The sequence below is a fragment of the Ambystoma mexicanum genome, chromosome 11, assembly GCF_040938575.1.
Source record: "Ambystoma mexicanum isolate Mex_15411 chromosome 11, UKY_AmexF1_1, whole genome shotgun sequence".
Classification (NCBI taxonomy): domain Eukaryota; kingdom Metazoa; phylum Chordata; class Amphibia; order Caudata; family Ambystomatidae; genus Ambystoma; species Ambystoma mexicanum.
In genome coordinates this window covers 63,452,733-63,471,366 of record NC_090934.1, presented here as the reverse complement: position 1 = coordinate 63,471,366, position 18,634 = coordinate 63,452,733, and the positions used below count along the sequence as shown (strand labels likewise).

Below are 18,634 nucleotides of genomic sequence, written 5' to 3'. Positions count from 1 at the left end.
TAGATCCTACCATCTAAAGGAAGGTCTCCATGGGATAATCCGGTAGCTGTCTCTTCAGCAAAGCAAGAGTCCACAGCAATTGCATTGTGCGTCTGCCGCTATCCCTAGGGATAACCCCTGAGGGATTGGGATGCTAGTCTCCTGCTTCTTCATGTTTCACACAGGTCAGTATTGTAACCCCAACACTGGAAAGGAGAGCTAAGATGCTTGAACACACTGTTCACTGGGACATGCTGGATCCCAACACAAAAAGAAAGCTACTTGATTCATGACGGATCAAAACTTCTGCTGAGCGCAGAGGTAACATATAAGCTAAATGAAAATAGGTTGCTTATTTTATTTCTTCATTAAAGTGGTTAGGTTGATGGAAGTCAATCTGGAAAAACAAAATTGTATGGGTGTAAATTCTTGACCCACTTACAATTTGGCTATAATGGAAGACCATCGCCTGTGCGACCACATGAGAGGGAGCAACGTTGTGTAAATCATGTGTGACCCTGGGCAGAAAATGCAGATTTCTTATGAGCACAGACTTTCAAAATTCTCTGCAGATTTATGAAAAATATTTCGGCAGACTTTCATAAAGTTTCACGAAGATTTGAAAGGACTCTCATCTTGACTCTGAAGGATCAGCAGTGATTGATGTGTGTCAGGACCTTGGGGGTCCTGTGTAGGCCAAAGTGGACTTCTACGGTAGTGGCAGAGACCGACTAAAATCAGTGGAATCCGTAAGAAGTGGTTTAGAAGAATTAATCAATCACTATTTGGAGCACTCAGAAAAAATGACGATTGATTCCCGGGTGAGGTACTAGAAAACTCACAAAACACCCCACACATCTCTCCCATCCCTCATACTGACAGTCTCTTTCCCTGAACTCTGTCTCACCACTGCCATAAGATGACCTCTTCGGCCTGGATTAACCCGCGTGAACTAGTGGTAAACTGATCCCAGTGAGCAGCCCTACAGATAAGGGGTGTAACGGCCGCTTTTACTCCCTAAAGATAGGCTATTACTCACAAAAAATAAAAATAGGGAGTAAAAATACTCACAAAAATAATGGGAGTCAGACACATTTGCCCTTGTACAACTGCCTTCACTCAGACAGCTCCATGGATATGTTTGGACCAGCAGCGCAAGTAGTACCACAGTAAAAAAGTGCTATTATTCCTGCCTGATTTGAAGAAGTAAACATGTATCTTTTAATGGGCATTCATAACTAGGTGCAAAGAAATAACTATTACATTTTCGTTTAACAGTTAAAACATATTTTGACTCACTTCTAAAATGCTCCCATTGCGAATTGGGCTTAAATTTTGACTCCCTAAAACATCATTATACTCCCAACTTTTAAAAATAGGGAGTAAACTACTCCCACTTCAAAATCTTATCTGCAGCACTGCAAGTGGGTCAACAGAAAGACCTGCTCCACGAGGATTCTGTTAGCCAGGCAATGAGAGACTATTGCCCTCACCCTACCTGCTTGAAACATACATTTTAAGCAAAAAGCCTTCACATGTGACTTCAGTTGCTAGGAACACTTTGAAGAAAACTTTGGGCTGTGATGGTACACATATGTATAATGACTTGTTTGTAAAATGTTGGAACCTCCTTTTGAATGTCGCCCTGTCTCTTGTTCAGCTGGGCACTGCGGCACGCCTGAGCCTATTGTCAATGGGCAAATCAACGGGGAGAACTACAACTACCGCGGCAGTGTTGTGTACCAGTGTGGACCCGGCTTCCGTCTGATTGGCATGTCAGTTAGGATCTGCCAGCAGGATCACCACTGGTCCGGAAAGGCTCCCGTCTGTGTTCGTAAGTGTTTGATCACACCTGCATATTGCTACTTACAAACTGAGGTAATACATGAATGAATTATTCTTTTATAACATGCTTAACAGGAGGCCAGTCTCTAAGAGCCAGACTGGGAATCAAACCTGTGTTGCTCTGCATTTTATTGTTTTGTATTTTGTATGTATTCAGTATTTTATTTTGCATTTACTGAGGGCTAAACACCAAAGCGCTGTACAAATATCACATCACAGTACAATTAAAATGATTACACATTCACAAAGTCAAGACTAAAGAAGCTAGGCATTAAGCGCAGAATGAAAGAGTGGAAATGAAGACAAAGAGCGTAGAGAAATAGGAAGAATGCTCCAGTGTAAAGGAGCAAGTAAGGAAAAAGAACAAAATCGAGACTGAGCACATGGGGGACGAGGAACAGTTAAGAGAAAGAGAGGCTGAGAATGAAGATAACGTGAGAGAATGTAGAAAGATACCAGAGATGAAAGGTAGTGGGGAGCAAGAGTATGGAGAAATATAATGGCCATGCAAACAAAATTAAATTTAAGACGAGAATGAAAGGACAGCCAACCAAGAGATGATAATGACAATGAAATAGAATCACAAGGCGAAAGAGAACATAGAAGACAAGCAGAAGAATTGAAGATTAATTAAAGAGGAGCCACTTGTGAAGCAGGAAGACCAAAAAGGGTACAATAGCAAGAAAACAAGCAAGAAAAGATGAGAGATGAAATCAGCAGTTTAGCTGCTTTAAATTGAAAAAAGGCATGAGCGAGAGAGTTATGAGATATGGTGAGAAAAAGAAAGATCAGAGTCAAGATAAAGGCTGTGATTTTGAGCAGGAGAAAGAATAGGAATCCATGAAGGAGGGAAGTAAATAGAAGCAGGTGGAGAGGGAGGAGGAATAGTAGTAGCAAGAAAAAAAGAGAACTTTCATCTTGGCAGAATTTAAAACAAGATCGCGGTCAGCCATACGAAATGTAATAGCCAAATGACAGTGCGTCCGAGTATCATATATAACGGGAATAGAGGAAGAAAATGAATGAAAAAGTTGAGGGGTATCAGCATAGAAATGGTGAGACATTCCAAATGACGAGATAATTGAAGCAAGTGGAGATGTATAGAGAGAGACGACAAAGGGTCCCAAGATAGAACCCTGAGGGACTCCATTAAGAAGAGAAACAGTGGCAGAAGACTTGTCTGCCCAAGATACTGAATAAGTGTGGTCTGACAAGTAAGAATGGAACCAAGAAAGAACAGAACCAGAAAACCCAAAAGATGAAAGTGACGACAACAACAAAGAATGATGCACAGTTGTCAAAATAAATAAACCAAGTAAAATGAAAAGGGACAAATGCTTTGAGTAGCGAGCTGAAAGTAAAGAGTCGCAGACAAAATGAAGAACAGTTTCAGTAGAATGCAATGAATGCAAACCAGAAACAAGGAAGAATAGAATTGTCTGAAATAAAAGAAGAAAGTTGAGAAAAGACCAGATGTTCAAGAAGCTTAGAACGATAGGGAAGAAAGAGATATAGGCTTGAAATGATAAGGAAGGCAAGGATCGAGAAAAGTCTTTTTTCAAGGTAGGAAGAATAGTAGCACGCTTGATATTAAAAAGAGAGTTAAGATAGGAGACCAGACAAGGATAAACCTTAGGTATGAGTGAAGAGGGAATAGGATCAAAAGGAGCTTCCGTAGTATGCGCACACACTAGCAAAAGTGTATTATCAGACATAGTGATTGGAGGAGAGGATGACAGAACAGAAAAGTGGAACGGAGAAGGAGAAGTAATAGAAGAAGAAGAAACAATTGCAGCATGAAAAAGAGCGACATTCGAAGAAAAGCAGTACGCAAAATCAGTAGCAGAAAGAGAAGAATTAACAGTGAGATCAGGAAAAAGGCAGAGAAAGTAAACAAATCAGAGTCTGGAAAAGCAACGAAGATGAGAAGACTGAAAGTGAAGAAGATCAGAATAAAAAGAATGCTTTCTTAGCCAGAAGAAGAGCTCCATCGTACAGAGAATGAAACAAAGAAAGGGAAGAAGAATTGGAGTCTGAATGTGATTTACGCCAGCAATGTTCCAAGCAGGGACGAAGCTATGGCATAAGCCAAGGTTGCGATAGGTAAGAACATAGAAACAGGCTACAGAGAATCAAGTGTGAGGAAAGAGAAGAAGAGAGTAAAGAAGCAACATCGTCGGCAGAAAGTGCGACAAACGAAGGATGCAAAGTAAGACAAGAGATTCAAATAGAAACAAATAAACAAGTATTGAAGGCACACCGAACATAAGTGGGATGGCAGGGAGAAGCAGATGCAACTGTACAAGAACAAGGAGAAGAAGAATAGAAAAGAATAAAAGAAAATGATCAAATACATAGGCTAGCAAATCAGATTAAGATGAAATTGATAATGGAGACGAGAAAATAAGGTCAAGGTCGGAACCAGAAGCATGAGAGGAAGGAGTAAAAACAGGAAAGAGATGATGAGAATCAAGAATGGAAAGAAAAGGAATTGATGTGTGAACAGAAACGAGATGAAGATGAACGTTGCCCAGCAGAATAAGCGGCGTGGAAGAAGGTAGAATAGCAGACAGCGCAGTAGCAAGATCATCACATGGCTAGAAAAGGACAAGACAATCCCAGGAATAGAAGAAGAGCAAAACATGAAGACAGCAGCTGAAGGCAGCAGCGAGGGACTTTGCCGGCTTTGCCCCGGATGTGATGTTATGAGGGCCAGAGGTCAGTGGGCTGGCCGAGGGGGTGTGGCCAAAGCCTGTGGAGAGCGATAGAATCAGACCCAGCTGATAGGAACCGATGCAGAGCAAGCAGGTGAGTGGGCTGCTCCCAGCAGGGAGAAGCAGCTGATGCCTTTGCAATGCCTTTGCATGTGGCTTGCATCCAAATGCATTGCCCCTGAGCCACCCTCCCAGCCGAGGTTCTCTTAATGACTGAGAATATTGTCAATGTGTTCCTCTCTTGCACTCTTTTGTCGTAGCCAAAGGGCCTGCATCTTGCAGATCTCCAGATGTGTTGGACTACAACTCCCATGATCTCTTTCCATTAACTATACTGGCTAGCGCTTATGGGTGTTGTAGCACAGAAACGTCCAGCCACCGAAAGGGCTCAGTATAATCTCTAAAGTTGCCTTGAACTTATATATCATTTGCATCTGCACTGCCATGGTCACTCGGATTGCCAAGATGCTTAGCCATAAGTACAGCATTAGTGCTTGCTTGTAAAATGACCCCTTGGCTATGTAATGCAATGTCATTCTGCAATGTATAATCTTGACAGTGCGTAAAAGGAGCAACTCACTCAACACAGGATGGTACCACTTATTACCCCACGTTGAAAACGTAACATCTTTTTTTCAGCCATCACGTGTGGTCATCCTGGCAACCCGGGCAACGGACTGACACAAGGATCGCAGTTCAACCTGAACGACGTGGCAAAGTTTGTTTGCAACACCGGGTACTTATTAGAAGGAGCCCCCCGGTCCCAGTGCCAGGCCAACGGGCAATGGAGCAGCGCCCTTCCCATCTGCAGGAGTGAGTGCATCAACTTTCATATCTTTCTATAGGGTTTGTGTGTCCTGGGTTAAAGGGCTGGCGGGAGGGACACTCTATGTATTAATTGGTCGCTATAACGGATCAGGGTTGGAAGCCTGTGAAGGAAATGTTCGAGGGAGAAAAAAATGAAGATTATTTTTCCGAAATAACCTTTGGTCTTTTCTCCCCTGAATATTTCCGACTTGGCCCCCGTCTCCACCCACCTCCACCCCCCTACTTACCTTGCAGCGGCACACTTCGCTGTGTGCGCTGACTCACTGTGTCCCTGCAATGCTTGTTCCCTTTCACTTACGTGATCGGGAACCGCAGGGTCCTTTGCTTTTTTTTGTAGCTTTTTTGAATCGGCTGCAGGGAACACCCTTACAACCATGGCTTACAATATAGTGAACAAGGGTGCGGGGGAAACACCTGCAGCCCTTAGAACCGAATGGGGGTTTTGGTTGAACTTTTTTCGGCAGTTTGGAATTTTCGAATGGCCGCTATTCGGCCAAATCTCCCATTCTGCCTTTGTTTGCTGCCTTTTTGGGTGATTCTGCTATATTCTAGGAGTTTCTAAGGTCTATTTAAAAATCACCAGTCAGCGCATTGGGTTATCCCGCTGGGTGTGGAAAAATGTGGGAAAAGTAAGGAAGCATTTTAAGGAAATTGCACAGTGTTCACCGATCAGCTGAGTATTCCTTTGGAATTGTATGGATTTCCTATCACATTCCCCCACTTATGATTTAAAGAGCCATTCAGATCCATCAACCAATGGTGTTGCACTAAGCACGAGCCTCAGAGCGCTCCGATTGAATCACAGTTCACAACATTACAATAAAGCATGACATCAGTTGAAATTCGTTTGGAAGGATTGGGGACCGTGTGAGTGCAGACGACCTGGATCTCAGAAGAGATGGACACCGTGTGAGTGCACATTGTATGTGTACAGATGAATCCCAAGGGCCAGTCCATAGAGGAGGGGGCAGAGTAGAGGGCTCGGGCAGTGTGAGGTGTGTCCGTCCCATCGGACATTGAAACTTATTTCTAGTCTGGCATCCCCTCACTAAACTAGTCTAGCCTCATTGTCTGATACAATTGAAGTGGCAAGGACTGCTTGTGCTGACATGTGTCAGGAAGAGTACCCAAGAAATTAGATTTCTGAGCTCAGCCAATCAGTGTGTGGTGGTGGCTGACAGGCATTCTGCCATCTCAGGTGATGATACAGTAGAAAGAGGGGCGGCTGCAAAGTGAACAGAGCAAACTAACTGCTCCATATGATCTTTAAGTCTAAATCAGCCAGGCTCTACACATTCCCAAGCCTTGCTGCTCACATGTTTCCCACTTTCCTTCTAGAGATGGTTCTCATGCCCCTTCGGCTTTGCCCATTTCTCACCCTCCTCCTTCTGAGCCTCTGTGCTCTTTTCCTCTTGCCCAGACACTGTGATTAAAGCTCACATGGGCAGGATTGAATGTAATGGTCAAAGCGTTCTCTGAGTCATTCACTGAGTCTGTCTCTCTCTCTCCATCTCCGCCCATCTTAGCCTGACTCTCAGCTAGATATTGAGGACATGTCATTTCCTATCATGTAGTCTCCCTCTGAGCCTGTCTCCTAACCTTGATCTTACATGTGTTTTCATTCACAGTCGTGAACTGCACTGACCCTGGTGAAGTGGAGAACAGTGACCGTCAAGTCCATCTGAAGGGTCCTTACAGGTTCAACTTTGGCACAACCGTCTCCTACCAGTGCAACCACGGATACTATATGCTGGGCACGCACGTCATCTCCTGCCAAGGGGACGGGACTTGGGACCGGGCTCTGCCACAGTGTCTGTGTAAGTAATCCAGAGCTGAATCATCAAGGATGGTCGTCTTACTTACATGTGGTTCAGGAGTGTTGAGGGGGGTCACTAGAGCAGGCCTCTGTCATTGTCAACCTAACTGTCCTAGGAGATTCCTGCCAAGGGCTCTCAGACCATCGTCGCTGTCTAGGAACATTCTGAATGGCAGACACTTACTGCCTGTCTGTGGAATCGCTCTGTTGCTTCTAGAAAATTGTTCAAAACTTTGAAGTCTATTGTAAAGTTGTTTAATGAGGTGTCCCTCAACAGGTGCCAGGAAACGGAACTCATCACACCAGAAACTCAAATCTGACTCATTTATCTCTTGGGAACATCATGTTATCCTCGTCCCTCAAAAGTCTGCCTCATGAGTGCTTCCTTCCTCGTGAGCTGGTTTATAGATCGTGACATGTGGGTCAGAGAATGAAAGTGCATAGAGATGGCTACACAAGAGAAAGTGCTTCTCAAAGTGTCAGATACTACTGGTGCATAAAATGTAATCTCTATGGAGGAAGGAATAGGGGAAGGAATATAATGTCAAGGTTCACCCAAGTGAATGTTCCTCTGCTCGCCAAGGGAAGAGCTTCAAGTCCGGCCGAGATCTGGCGGGTGGGACCCATTTCTAATAGTGACCCACAGTCATACTCTGCTGTGTTTATTTATAGCTAGATTCCAAAAACATGAGTCCCACACATCCATGAGTCAGTTAATATCATAATTTTTAGATTGAAGTATACATGTCCTTGTTAATTTCTGTTCATTTTGCTTCCAGTGGTTTCCTGCGGCCATCCCGGAGTCCCGCCCAATTCCCAGATCTCTGGGGAACGGTACACTGTTGGCTCCGTGGTTCGGTACAGCTGCCTGGGAAAGCGGTCGTTGATCGGAAACACCACCCGCATGTGTCAGCTCGATGGTCACTGGAGTGGGTCGCTACCCCACTGCTCAGGTAAAAGAGAAAGAACGGAAGAGGACCAGGGTGTGATGGATGGTTCGGGCTTAAGAATGGGTCTTTCTTTGACAGTTCAAAGGACATTGGTAGTAGACTAGGAGATGGTAAAATGGACAGGCGATGGATGGTCTTTCTGCCACAACTCACGTGAGAATACAAAGGCTCTAGGCCATGCTTTACAGCTCAGGTGATGAAGGGAGTGTAGGAGGGTTAAGCATCTGAGGCTTAAAGGGGTGCTGTAAAAGCTTGACAGTTTCCAGGAGGGAGAGCCACTGTCCAGCAGATAGAGGTAGTGTTCTGCAGGTAGAGTTGGTGTCCAGGAGGTAGAGTTGGTGTCCAGGAGGTAGAGTTGGTGTACAGGAGGTAGAGTTAGTGTTCAGCAGGTAAAGTTGGTGTCCAGCAGGTAGGGTTGGTGTCCAGGAGGTAGAGCTAGTGTCTGGGAGATATAGTATCCAGGAGGTAGAGCTGGTGTCCAGGAGGTGGAGCTAGTGTCTAGAAGGTAGAGATGGTGTCCAGGAGGTAGAGCTAGTGTCCAGGAGGTAGAGTTAGTGTTCAGGAGGTAGAGCTGGTGTCCAGGAGGCAGTGTTAGTGTCCAGGAGGTAGAGTTAGTGTCCAGGAGGTAATGTTAGTGCCCAGGAGGTAAAGTTAGTGTCCAGGAGGTAGACTTGGTGTCCAGGGGGCGGTGTTGGTGTCCAGGAGGCAGTGTTAGTGTCCAGGAGGTAGAGTTAGTGTCCAGGGGCTAGAGCTAGTGTACAGCAGGTAGAGTTGGTGTCCAGGAGGTAGAGTTAGTGTCCAACAGGTAGAGTCGGTGTCCAACAGGTAGAGTCGGTGTCCAGGAGGTAGAGTTAGTGTCCAGGAGGTAGAGCTGGTGTCCTGGTGGTAGAGCTGGTGTCCAGGAGGTAGAGCTTGTGTCCAGGAGGTAGATTTGGTGTCCAGGAGGCAGAGTCGGTGTCCAGGAGGCAGAGTCGGTGTCCAGGAGGTATAATTAGTGTCCAGGAGGTAGAGTTAGTGTCCAGGGGCTAGAACTAGTGTACAGCAGGTAGAGTTGGTGTCCAGGAGGTAGAGTTAGTGTCCAACAGGTAGAGTCGGTGTCCAACAGGTAGAGTCGGTGTCCAGGAGGTAGAGTTAGTGTCCAGGAGGTAGAGCTGGTGTCCTGGTGGTAGAGCTGGTGTCCAGGAGTTAGAGCTGGTGTCCAGGATGAAGTGTTAGTGTCCAGGAGGTACAGTTGGTGTCCAGGAGGTAGAGTTGGTGTCCAGGAGGTAGAGCTAGTGCCAAGGAGGTAGAGTTGATGTCCAGGAGGTAGAGTTGATGTCCAGGAGGTAGAGTTGATGTCCAGGAGGTATAGTTAGTGTCCAGGAGGTAGAGTTGGTGTCCAGGAGGTAAGGTTAGTGTCCAGGAGATAGAGCTGGTGTCCAGGGGGCAGAGTTGGTGTCCAGGAGGTAGAGTTAGTGTCCAGGAGGTAGAGTTAGTGTCCAACAGGTAGAGTTGGTGTCCAGGAAGTAGAGTTGGTGTCCAGGAGGCAGAGTTAGTGTCCAGGAGGCAGAGTTAGTGTCCAGGAGGTACAGTTAGTGTCCAACAGGTAGAGTTGGTGTCCAGGAAGTAGAGTTGGTGTCCAGGTGGTAAAGTTAGCGTCCAGGAGTTAGAGTTAGTGTCAAGGAGGTAGAGTTAGTGTCCAGGAGGTAGAGTTAGTGTCCAGGAGGTAGAGCTAGTGTCCAGGAGGTAGAGTTGGTGTCCAGGAGGTAGAGTTGGTGTCCAGCAGGTAGAGCTAGTGTCCAGGAGTTAGAGCTGGTGTCCAGGAGGCAGTGTTAGTGTCCAGGAGGTAGAATTAGTGTCCAGGAGGTAGAGTTAGTATCCAGGAGGTAGAATTGTACTTGACACAGGAGTTAGCCCTGCAGGTGCAAAGGGAAGGAATCTTAGAGCAGGGGATGGGTGGCACAGCATACACTAGGGAAGGTATTTCCTTGTTGATCAAGTGTGAATGCAGGGGGTTAAGGGTCTTCACTGAGCTAGCACTGGATTGCGATGACCTCAGAGCGTCATACAGTGGTACTAAAACTAAGCCAAGGCACAGACCAGTGAACGTTTCATTGAACCCACTATTCGCGCTCTTCATGCATTGGGGACAGTAAGTCAGGGGCAAAGTGGACTCACCCTACATATCTGATGTCCACTTTATGACTCCAGCTAAAGAACATTGAACATGGTTCTTGCTCCATGCTACACTGCAGATCTTTCCTAAATGTACAAGTGCCTTAGGTGGTCATGTGACTGGCTCTTCCGCTCGTGTCAACATTCCGTTGCGGTCTCTGCTTACCCTATTTGAGAGAATGACCCCTCACACCATGATCTTTAAGGATGAGACAATTATCCTGTTTATTGTCTTTCCTTTATAAATATTCCTTTTCTTTACTCCCTTAGGCGTTTCGTAACCTTGAAAAAGTTGTGTGAGATGTATGCATTTGTCTGTCTAGATTTCTTTGTTCCTTGAATGCCCTCAAGGTTTAATGTCAGAACTCATAAACACTGGGTTTTACAGCCGATATTTTAAGCAACCATAAAAGTGCAAGATAAAAATCCTGCTAAGTGTTTTCCGAAGATTGATGCTTCATGTTTCAGAATGGAAATAGGAGCCCGGCTATAATTCCAGTGAGGACATTATTTAGGATAAATATGACGTCTGACGCTAGAGCCTGTCTGGTATTATCTCGAGTGCACATCTTCGGGCGAGTTGGACGAGCGCAGTAAATCTGGCCGATGTGTTGTGTCCTCGCTGATTTGGGCGGGAGAAATATCGGGTGTCGTAAAAGCTTGGATTCTGCAGTAGTTTGCGGCAGTTCAGTTTATCCCGCTCAATAACCTACTGGACCCTTAAAAGCAATCGATTACTGCTTCCTGCTTTTGGTTGACTAATTCGTTTTTGAAAACCTTTATTGCACAATTGATTATTACAAAATTATGATATTGAGACACGTGTTGTAACGTGATATATTTAAAGATTCCTGTTCGCAGGTATGATACGTTATCAGATACAATACTTAATAATAATTGAAGGGGATAGGATCATCAAACACCACTCCAGCTCTACTTGACAATGAAGATGCACAATTTGAACATACTTGCCTTTTTAAACCACAACAGCTCAGTCAATCAACACTCTCCAAACCCGGCTAATCCCTCCAAATAGAACTCCAAATAAACGATACCCTTTATTTTCTTGGCAAAAAGCCCCAACATTTAAAATAAGCCTTTCCCCCACAATGAAGAATCACATGTCAACATGCAAGGATGTTTCCTTCCGAAACAAGAGAATGGCTAATATAGTCTTGGCTTAAATTCATTTGAAAGGCCGTCTCCAACTTTATAAGCTTCTGCATGGCTGTGTCAGCATTTATCGCCCTATGATTTGAGGGGTCGCAGAGCAGAGGTCAAAAACATCTGCAGCTCCTCCAACATACATATGGTTCCACGCAAATGATCTAATGGGGAAAGAGACCATCAGCCCTGTTTTAGTAAATTGATACATGACTGATTTGGCCAAAAGGGCTTATTGTTTGGAGGTATGTAGAAGAGTTAATAAAATAAAAGAATCTATCGAGATATAAGAGACTCGTCTGGCCAATCGCTTCAGACACGGAAGATCCGCCTCAAGGACATGACGGTGTAGATAAGAGCACACTGTCTTTGATCGAATCCTTTCAAGATGGAACACTTGATTACTGTCTATTAATCAGGGAAAAGCACCCTTCAAAGTGATCTTAAATTGAGGGGGGCAGGAGAAGATCGGTGGATGGCTGTAGTGATGGTAATAGCCTGAACAGCTCCTTTATTCTAGACCATTAAGAGTACAAGCCAGTACATGTCCTGTTTCCCGATAGAACTTCTGCTCTTTCCCATACTCACTTCTCACTTCTGCTCTTTCCCATTCTCACTTCTGGTCTTTCCCATTCTCACTTCTGCTCTTTCCCATTCTCACTTCTGCTCTTTCCCATTCTCACTTCTCACTTCTGGTATTTCCCATTCTCACTTCTGCTCTTTCCCATTCTCACTTCTGCTCTTTCCCATTCTCACTTCTGCTCTTTCCCATTCTCACTTCTCACTTTTGCTCTTTCCCATTCTCGCTTCTGCTTTTTCCCATTCTCACTTCTCACTTCTGCTCCTCCCCAGTCTCACTTCTGCTGTTCCCCATTCTCACTTTTGTTGTTTCCCATGGTCACTTCTGCTATTTTCCATTGTCACTTCTCACTTCTGCTCTTTCCCATTCTCACTTCTGCTGTTTGCCATTCTCACTTCTGCTCTTTCCCATTCTCACTTCTGCTCTTTCCCATTCTCACTTCTCACTTCTGCTCTTTCCCATTCTCACTTCTGGTCTTTCCCATTCTCACTTCTGCTCTTTCCCATTCTCACTTCTGCTCTTTCCCATTCTCACTTCTGCTCTTTCCCATTCTCACTTCTCACTTTTGCTCGTTCCCATTCTCGCTTCTGCTTTTTCCCATTCTCACTTCTCACTTCTGCTCCTCCCCAGTCTCACTTCTGCTGTTCCCCATTCTCACCTTTGTTGTTTCCCATGGTCACTTATGCTATTTTCCATTGTCACTTCTCACTTCTGCTCTTTCCCATTCTCACTTCTGCTGTTTGCCATTCTCACTTCTGCTCTTTCCCATTCTCGCTTCTGCTTTTTCCCATTCTCACTTCTCACTTCTGCTCCTCCCCAGTCTCACTTCTGTTGTTCCCCATTCTCACTTTTGTTGTTTCCCATGGTCACTTATGCTCTTTTCCATTGTCACTTCTCACTTCTGCTGTTTGCCATTCTCACTTCTGCTCTTTCCCATTCTCACTTCTGCTGTTTGCCATTCTCACTTTTGCTCTTTCTCATTCTCACTCCTGGTCTTTCCCATTTTCACTTCTGCTGTTTGCCATTCTCACTTCTGCTCTTTCCCATTCTCACTTCTCACTTCTTCTCTTTCCCATTCTCACTTCTCAATTCTGCTCCTTCCCGTTCTCACATCTGCTCTTTCTCATTCTCACTTCTGCTCTTTCTCATTCTCACTTCTGCTCTTCCCCATTCTCACATCTTCTGTTCGTGTTGGATTATTCTAATGTTTTGTTTTTTTTTAACAAAGAATCCAAGGGCTCCATCCACTGTGTCTTACATTGTTTGTAGGTCCCCACGATTCTCTCTAAGGCTATTAGCAGCGTTCCTGATACTTAATACAATCGTTTCTTTCTGAATGTAAGATTATGTTGGTGAACTCGCTTACATCCGCTAAACATCATTACACTCATTCTTTCCTCCTCTGAAATATTATTAGTACAGAACAATGTGTCAAACAGAAAGAGTCGCGGCCAGGTTATGTTCCTAAAAGGGTAATTGTTTTATTATTGCATTATTAATGCATTAATGCATTTTCTACCAGGATATATTTGGCATGGATATTATAGGTTTTGGGAATGTGCTCAGTAAGACAAGCCCAACATTCTTACTATGACTGCAATATAAAGTAGAAGTGCTCATTAGAATGTAACCAACATTTAGAAAAAAAAATGTTAATACTATTAAATATATTCCTTTTAGTAGTAGCATAATTGTCCAAAATACACGACACTTCGTTTTTGTTAAAATGTTCTTCTTCGAAAGGGTGACAGCCAGATATAAAACCATGATCTATGTCTTTTCAAGGCAATGTTTAATTTTGCGAGCACTGGTTTGTGGTGCTGCTGAACCTAGACAGTTAATACAGCAGGCACAGACACTAATAATTAACACAATAGAAAACAAACCATCACAATTGGAAAACCTGCAGCCTGGTCCGCTGGACCCTTAGAAGGTCTGCCAAAATCCAAGAAACCGCCAATCAGCCCCCCCCCCCCCTTTGTATCCCCCATACAGACAATTGACCTTGTCCTGCATTTATGGCAGCCTTCCTGCAGGATGCAAGCAGTGCTCATATATGTGATAGAATGCATGGCTGGTATGCTTCTTAATAATGGATGTGTCACTTCTGCTCTCTTTTTAATTTTAACCATGACGCATTTTCTTTTAAACCTTCGACCCACTTATTCAAGTTTGCTGTGTTTTTTCTATTGTTGTGCTTCTGTCAGCAGTGGCGGAGGCGGCACAAGCAAACGTACACCTGGCAACGTACATGTCACCTACAGAGAGCGAGGGAGAGAGAGACAGAGTGAGACAGAGACAGAAGGAGAGAGAGGGCGAGAGAGAGAGGGAGAGACAGAAGGAGAGACAGAGAGAAAGACAGAGGAAAGAGGAGTGAGAGAAACAGAGTGAGACAGAGACAGAAGGAGAGAGAGGGGGAGAGAGAGAGAGAAAGAGAGAGAGAGAAAGACAGAGGAAAGAGGAGTGAGAGAAACAGAGTGAGAGACAGAAGGAGAGATAGGGAGAGAGAGAGAGAGAAAGACAGAGGAAAGAGGAGTGAGAGAAACAGAGTGAGACAGAGACAGAAGGAGAGAGAGGGAGAGAGAGAGAGAGAGGGAGAGACAGAAGGAGAGACAGAGAGAAAGACAGAGGAAAGAGGAGTGAGTGAAACAGAGTGAGACAGAGACAGAAGTAGAGAGAGGGAGAGAGAGAGAGAGGGAGAGACAGAAGGAGAGACAGAGAGAGAGAAAGACAGAGGAAAGAGGAGTGAGAGAAACAGAGTGAGACAGAGACAGAAGGAGAGAGAGGGAGAGAGAGAGAGAGAGAGAGAGAGAGAGAGAGAAAGACAGAGGAAAGAGGAGTGAGAGAAACAGTGAGACAGAGACAGAAGGAGAGAGAGGGAGAGGGAGAGAGACAGAAGGAGAGAAAAGAGAGAGAGAGAGAGAGAGAGTAAGACAGAGGAAAGAGGAGTGAGAGAAACAGAGTGAGAGAGGCAGAAGGAGAGATAGAGAGGGAGATGCACACACAACGAGTGATACATAGAGAGAGAGAGAGACAAACCGAGTGAGACAGAGACAGCAGAGAGAGAAAGAGAGTGAGAGAGACGTGCACACACAGAGTGATACATAGAGAGAGAAACAGAGTGAAACAGAGACAGACGGAGAGAGAGAAAGAAACGCACACACAAAGAGTGATACAGAGAGAGGAGAAACAGAGACAGAAGGAGAGAGGAGAGAAAGAGAGGGGCGAGAGAGAGCACTAGATTGCGTTTGATATGGAGTGTAAAGCTGGTATGTGATATTTTAGTTGGTTTGGTACATTTCTGAATCTTTAGAGAACACAGCAGGCGGTTAGTGCGCACTTGGAGGTTTTCAAAATATGTACCGCCACCCCCTTTAATGAAGGTATTGCCTGTGCCCATGTGGAGAGAAACCCACCAGAGATGTTGCCTATTGCCCTTTATCCTCTGTCTAAGACCTTTTTTTTTTCTTCTCTCCATTACAAACACCTGCATCAGTGAAGCATGTGCCATTACACCACAGGGTGGCACCAGTCAACTACTCACGCGAGAGACTGCCAACTCTTCTAGCGCCCGCGGGCACTGCCATGCACGTGTGTCTGATAGCTCAGACTTAAGTGCAAGTTTGCTGGGTGCAGGGATAGTCATCGCAAGGGCAGTATCTGCGCGCATGCATATGTTGTGTTCTGTGCACGTATTTTCCCAGTGTGTTGTATATGTGTACGCATATCTCACGCTTACTCTTTTTATGTGTGGTTATGGATGTGTGTGAGTGTGTGTTTCTTTGCTGAGAAAATGAATCCATGACGCTACTGAATTTAAATATCGCAATCATGCAACCTTCCCTATATCTGACAGGAATTCTGTGTAGAAGAGCTATATTGATAGGTAAGGTATAATATGATATGATATGGCATTTATAACGCGCCTATACACAAGTGTTTCAGGGCGCGAATGTGTCCTGTGGGAGTCTGCTTAAGTTTGAGAAATATTGCATTTTCATGTAACTCCCATTGTCTATGGACTGCACCATTGTATAGCTGGCAATCTTCAAATTCCAGTATTTACTGTAGCCTCAGTGCTGATATTCCAAAGGTTTGTGGTCTTCACTACTTTATAGTTAGCAAATGTAATTCTTTATAACAACAAGTTTTCCCATTCATTGCCTCCTTTTGTATTTTAGTGTATGCTGTTTGATTTTGTGTGTGTGTTGGCTGTTGTAATTGAGTGTGTGTTCAGTGGACTAATGCACCCACTAGAGAAGTCTGTGCTTGACCTCATTGTCACAGGTTCGAGTCTTGGAAGGTCCACTCAGCCCATCATCATTCTTAGGTCCATAAAAGGAGTACCTTTGAGTTTGGTAACAAGACACATCTGTTATCTGTACAGGGTGCTAAGATGCCCTTCTGGGGCTGAACGTGTTCTCTACAAATACACCCATATTATGTTAATGTGTGCATTGGCTGTGTTTGTGTTTGTTTGCTTCTAATGTTGTGTTTGATAAAAAAAAAAAGGTGCATCACCACACCACTATACAAAGAAAAGGATGCTTTTCTCTGGAAGATTTCACAAAAACTGCTGAGTGAGTAACGGGAAGCTACTTCCCTCCAGAACTATGTGGTACAACGTCCGTTCATCGTGGGATGTTTTTTTCACAGGGTATTTTACAGTTTTTTTTTTCCCCCGAAAAAACTCATGACAGTTTTTTGGGGGGGTTAGAAAAATATATAAATCGAGTGTGGGTGTTCAGGAATATATACAAAAATGAAAATGGATGAGGGGTTTGGGGGGAACACCCCAAAAATAAAAAATAAAAAAAATGCAATGAGTTTTTTTGTAAACAAATCTGCGGTAAAAAACCCTGCGAAAAAACATCCTGCGATGAAATGACGTGGAACCAACTATTCAGACTGGCAGAGAATACTACATGGTCTGTGGTTTTTGTTTAACGTTATGTCAATATGCTTTATACTTCACGAAATTACTACCCTGCTAGTCTCAGAGTGCCCATGTTCTGTGCCCATGTCAGGGGTATGCAGACCTTAGCGGAAGAAAGAAAATCACCGAAAGGGAAGGTAGGAGGATGAGAAGGTGGGACATAGAGGCTGCAAACAGAGTGAGGAAGGGATGCAGCTGGGCAAGAAGGTTTTGTGATAGCATGACTGCTGGCTACTCCTGTCAGGCCCACCATGCTTATACAGACGGGTGGAGGTGGCTATCTCCTAAAGTGGTGTGATAACTAAGTTTTCTTTCCAAGGAACATTTGGAGACCTTTAAGTTAGTGCACAGTGTATTGCGGAATGCATTAGTGACTTGAGAGTGTGCTCAGGCAGTCATGGAGTGATGACGCGTATTTGCCCTTCCTTCTCTATAGCATCGACCCGAGGTCAAACTCTAGAAGGTTACTTCTGTGAGTGTCAAGCCTGAGCTGAGAGGGTCCTAGCCAAGACTAGACTGTGTATAAAGGTCATGGAGTTGCCAAACTGATCCAGGAAAATTAAATCGATGTCAAAATATTATTAAGAGTTTGTTCCATGTCACATTATGTATGCCAGACGTTATGTTAGTTCATAGTGAGGCAGTGAGGTGCCCTGCATGAAAGTACACTTGCAGACCATTTTAATACATAGCAATCTACAGTGAGAAAATATACTCTGGGCCCTCTATGTAGGATGTGTTCCTTGGACTGTGTGAAAAGCAGAGGTCAAAGTGCGACTAAACAGGGTAGGCAGAGAATGGACAGATGTCTGTCCTCTTGTATGAAGTGTTATGTTACTATGCTTCGAGTGTCGCTGTAAGGCTACAACACGCTTTACAGACACCTTCATCTGATGACCCAGATCCAGGAATGTGAACAGAAAGGGGAAAAGCAACAAATAACTGTTCCCTTTTGACATGTTATTCATTCTAGTGGAGAATGACAATTCAGGTCATGTAAGACTCCTAAAAAATAAGTATTGGCGAGTGAGATGTTTTCATATCTCTCATAAGCTGAAGCAGAAAATATGACGGAATGATTGAGAGAGAATTGAATTGGTCACGAACTAGAAAGAAAGTCGATTTTAATTCTCAAATAGGATGTGTATACCCATTTATCAAGCTGACAATAGGTGAAAAATGTGCCACCAAAAACTGCTCTATGAATGAACGAAGAATGGTAATGTGTAATCATCGGATTACGAGAGATCCCTATATACCGTCAATTACAATTTGTAGAGCAAATTTGGTCATTACATCAAGACGGAAGACACCGTACAAGAAGCAGGAGCAACGGTAAGGGAAGATTAAACGTCGATAGAACAGGACTGGCCAATGGGGAAACAGAAAAATGGAGACCAAAAACCACTAGTGAGTTTAACCCACTCTGGGAAAGAAGAGAAATGATTAATGACAAGTACAAGGACCTACAGTAAATCATCTTATCCAAGTGCCAGCTCACCGATGTCAGGAAAGCCCTTCTTCTTCATAACAACCTGTTTATGGCCGAACCCAAACTTAAATCTATTCCCCCGAAAGCTAAAACTTATCAAACATTTTACTAATCCGTGGCCAATATTGGGACAAGCAGTTAGATCTGACTACAGAGTATATGTACGATTGGGGATA

At 44.2% G+C, this 18,634-nt stretch overlaps 1 protein-coding gene across 1 annotated transcript in view; it reads left to right on the top strand.

Moving 5' to 3' along the window:
* The window catches only part of CSMD2 (CUB and Sushi multiple domains 2), a 2,010,406-nt gene that overhangs the window by 1,913,255 nt on the left and 78,517 nt on the right, over positions 1-18,634 (top strand). Inside the window, exons 53-56 of the mRNA XM_069622557.1 lie at positions 1,640-1,813; positions 5,178-5,351; positions 6,995-7,183; positions 7,962-8,135. Coding sequence (XP_069478658.1) covers positions 1,640-1,813; positions 5,178-5,351; positions 6,995-7,183; positions 7,962-8,135 — 711 coding nt within the window. The remainder of the gene's footprint in view (positions 1-1,639; positions 1,814-5,177; positions 5,352-6,994; positions 7,184-7,961; positions 8,136-18,634) is intronic.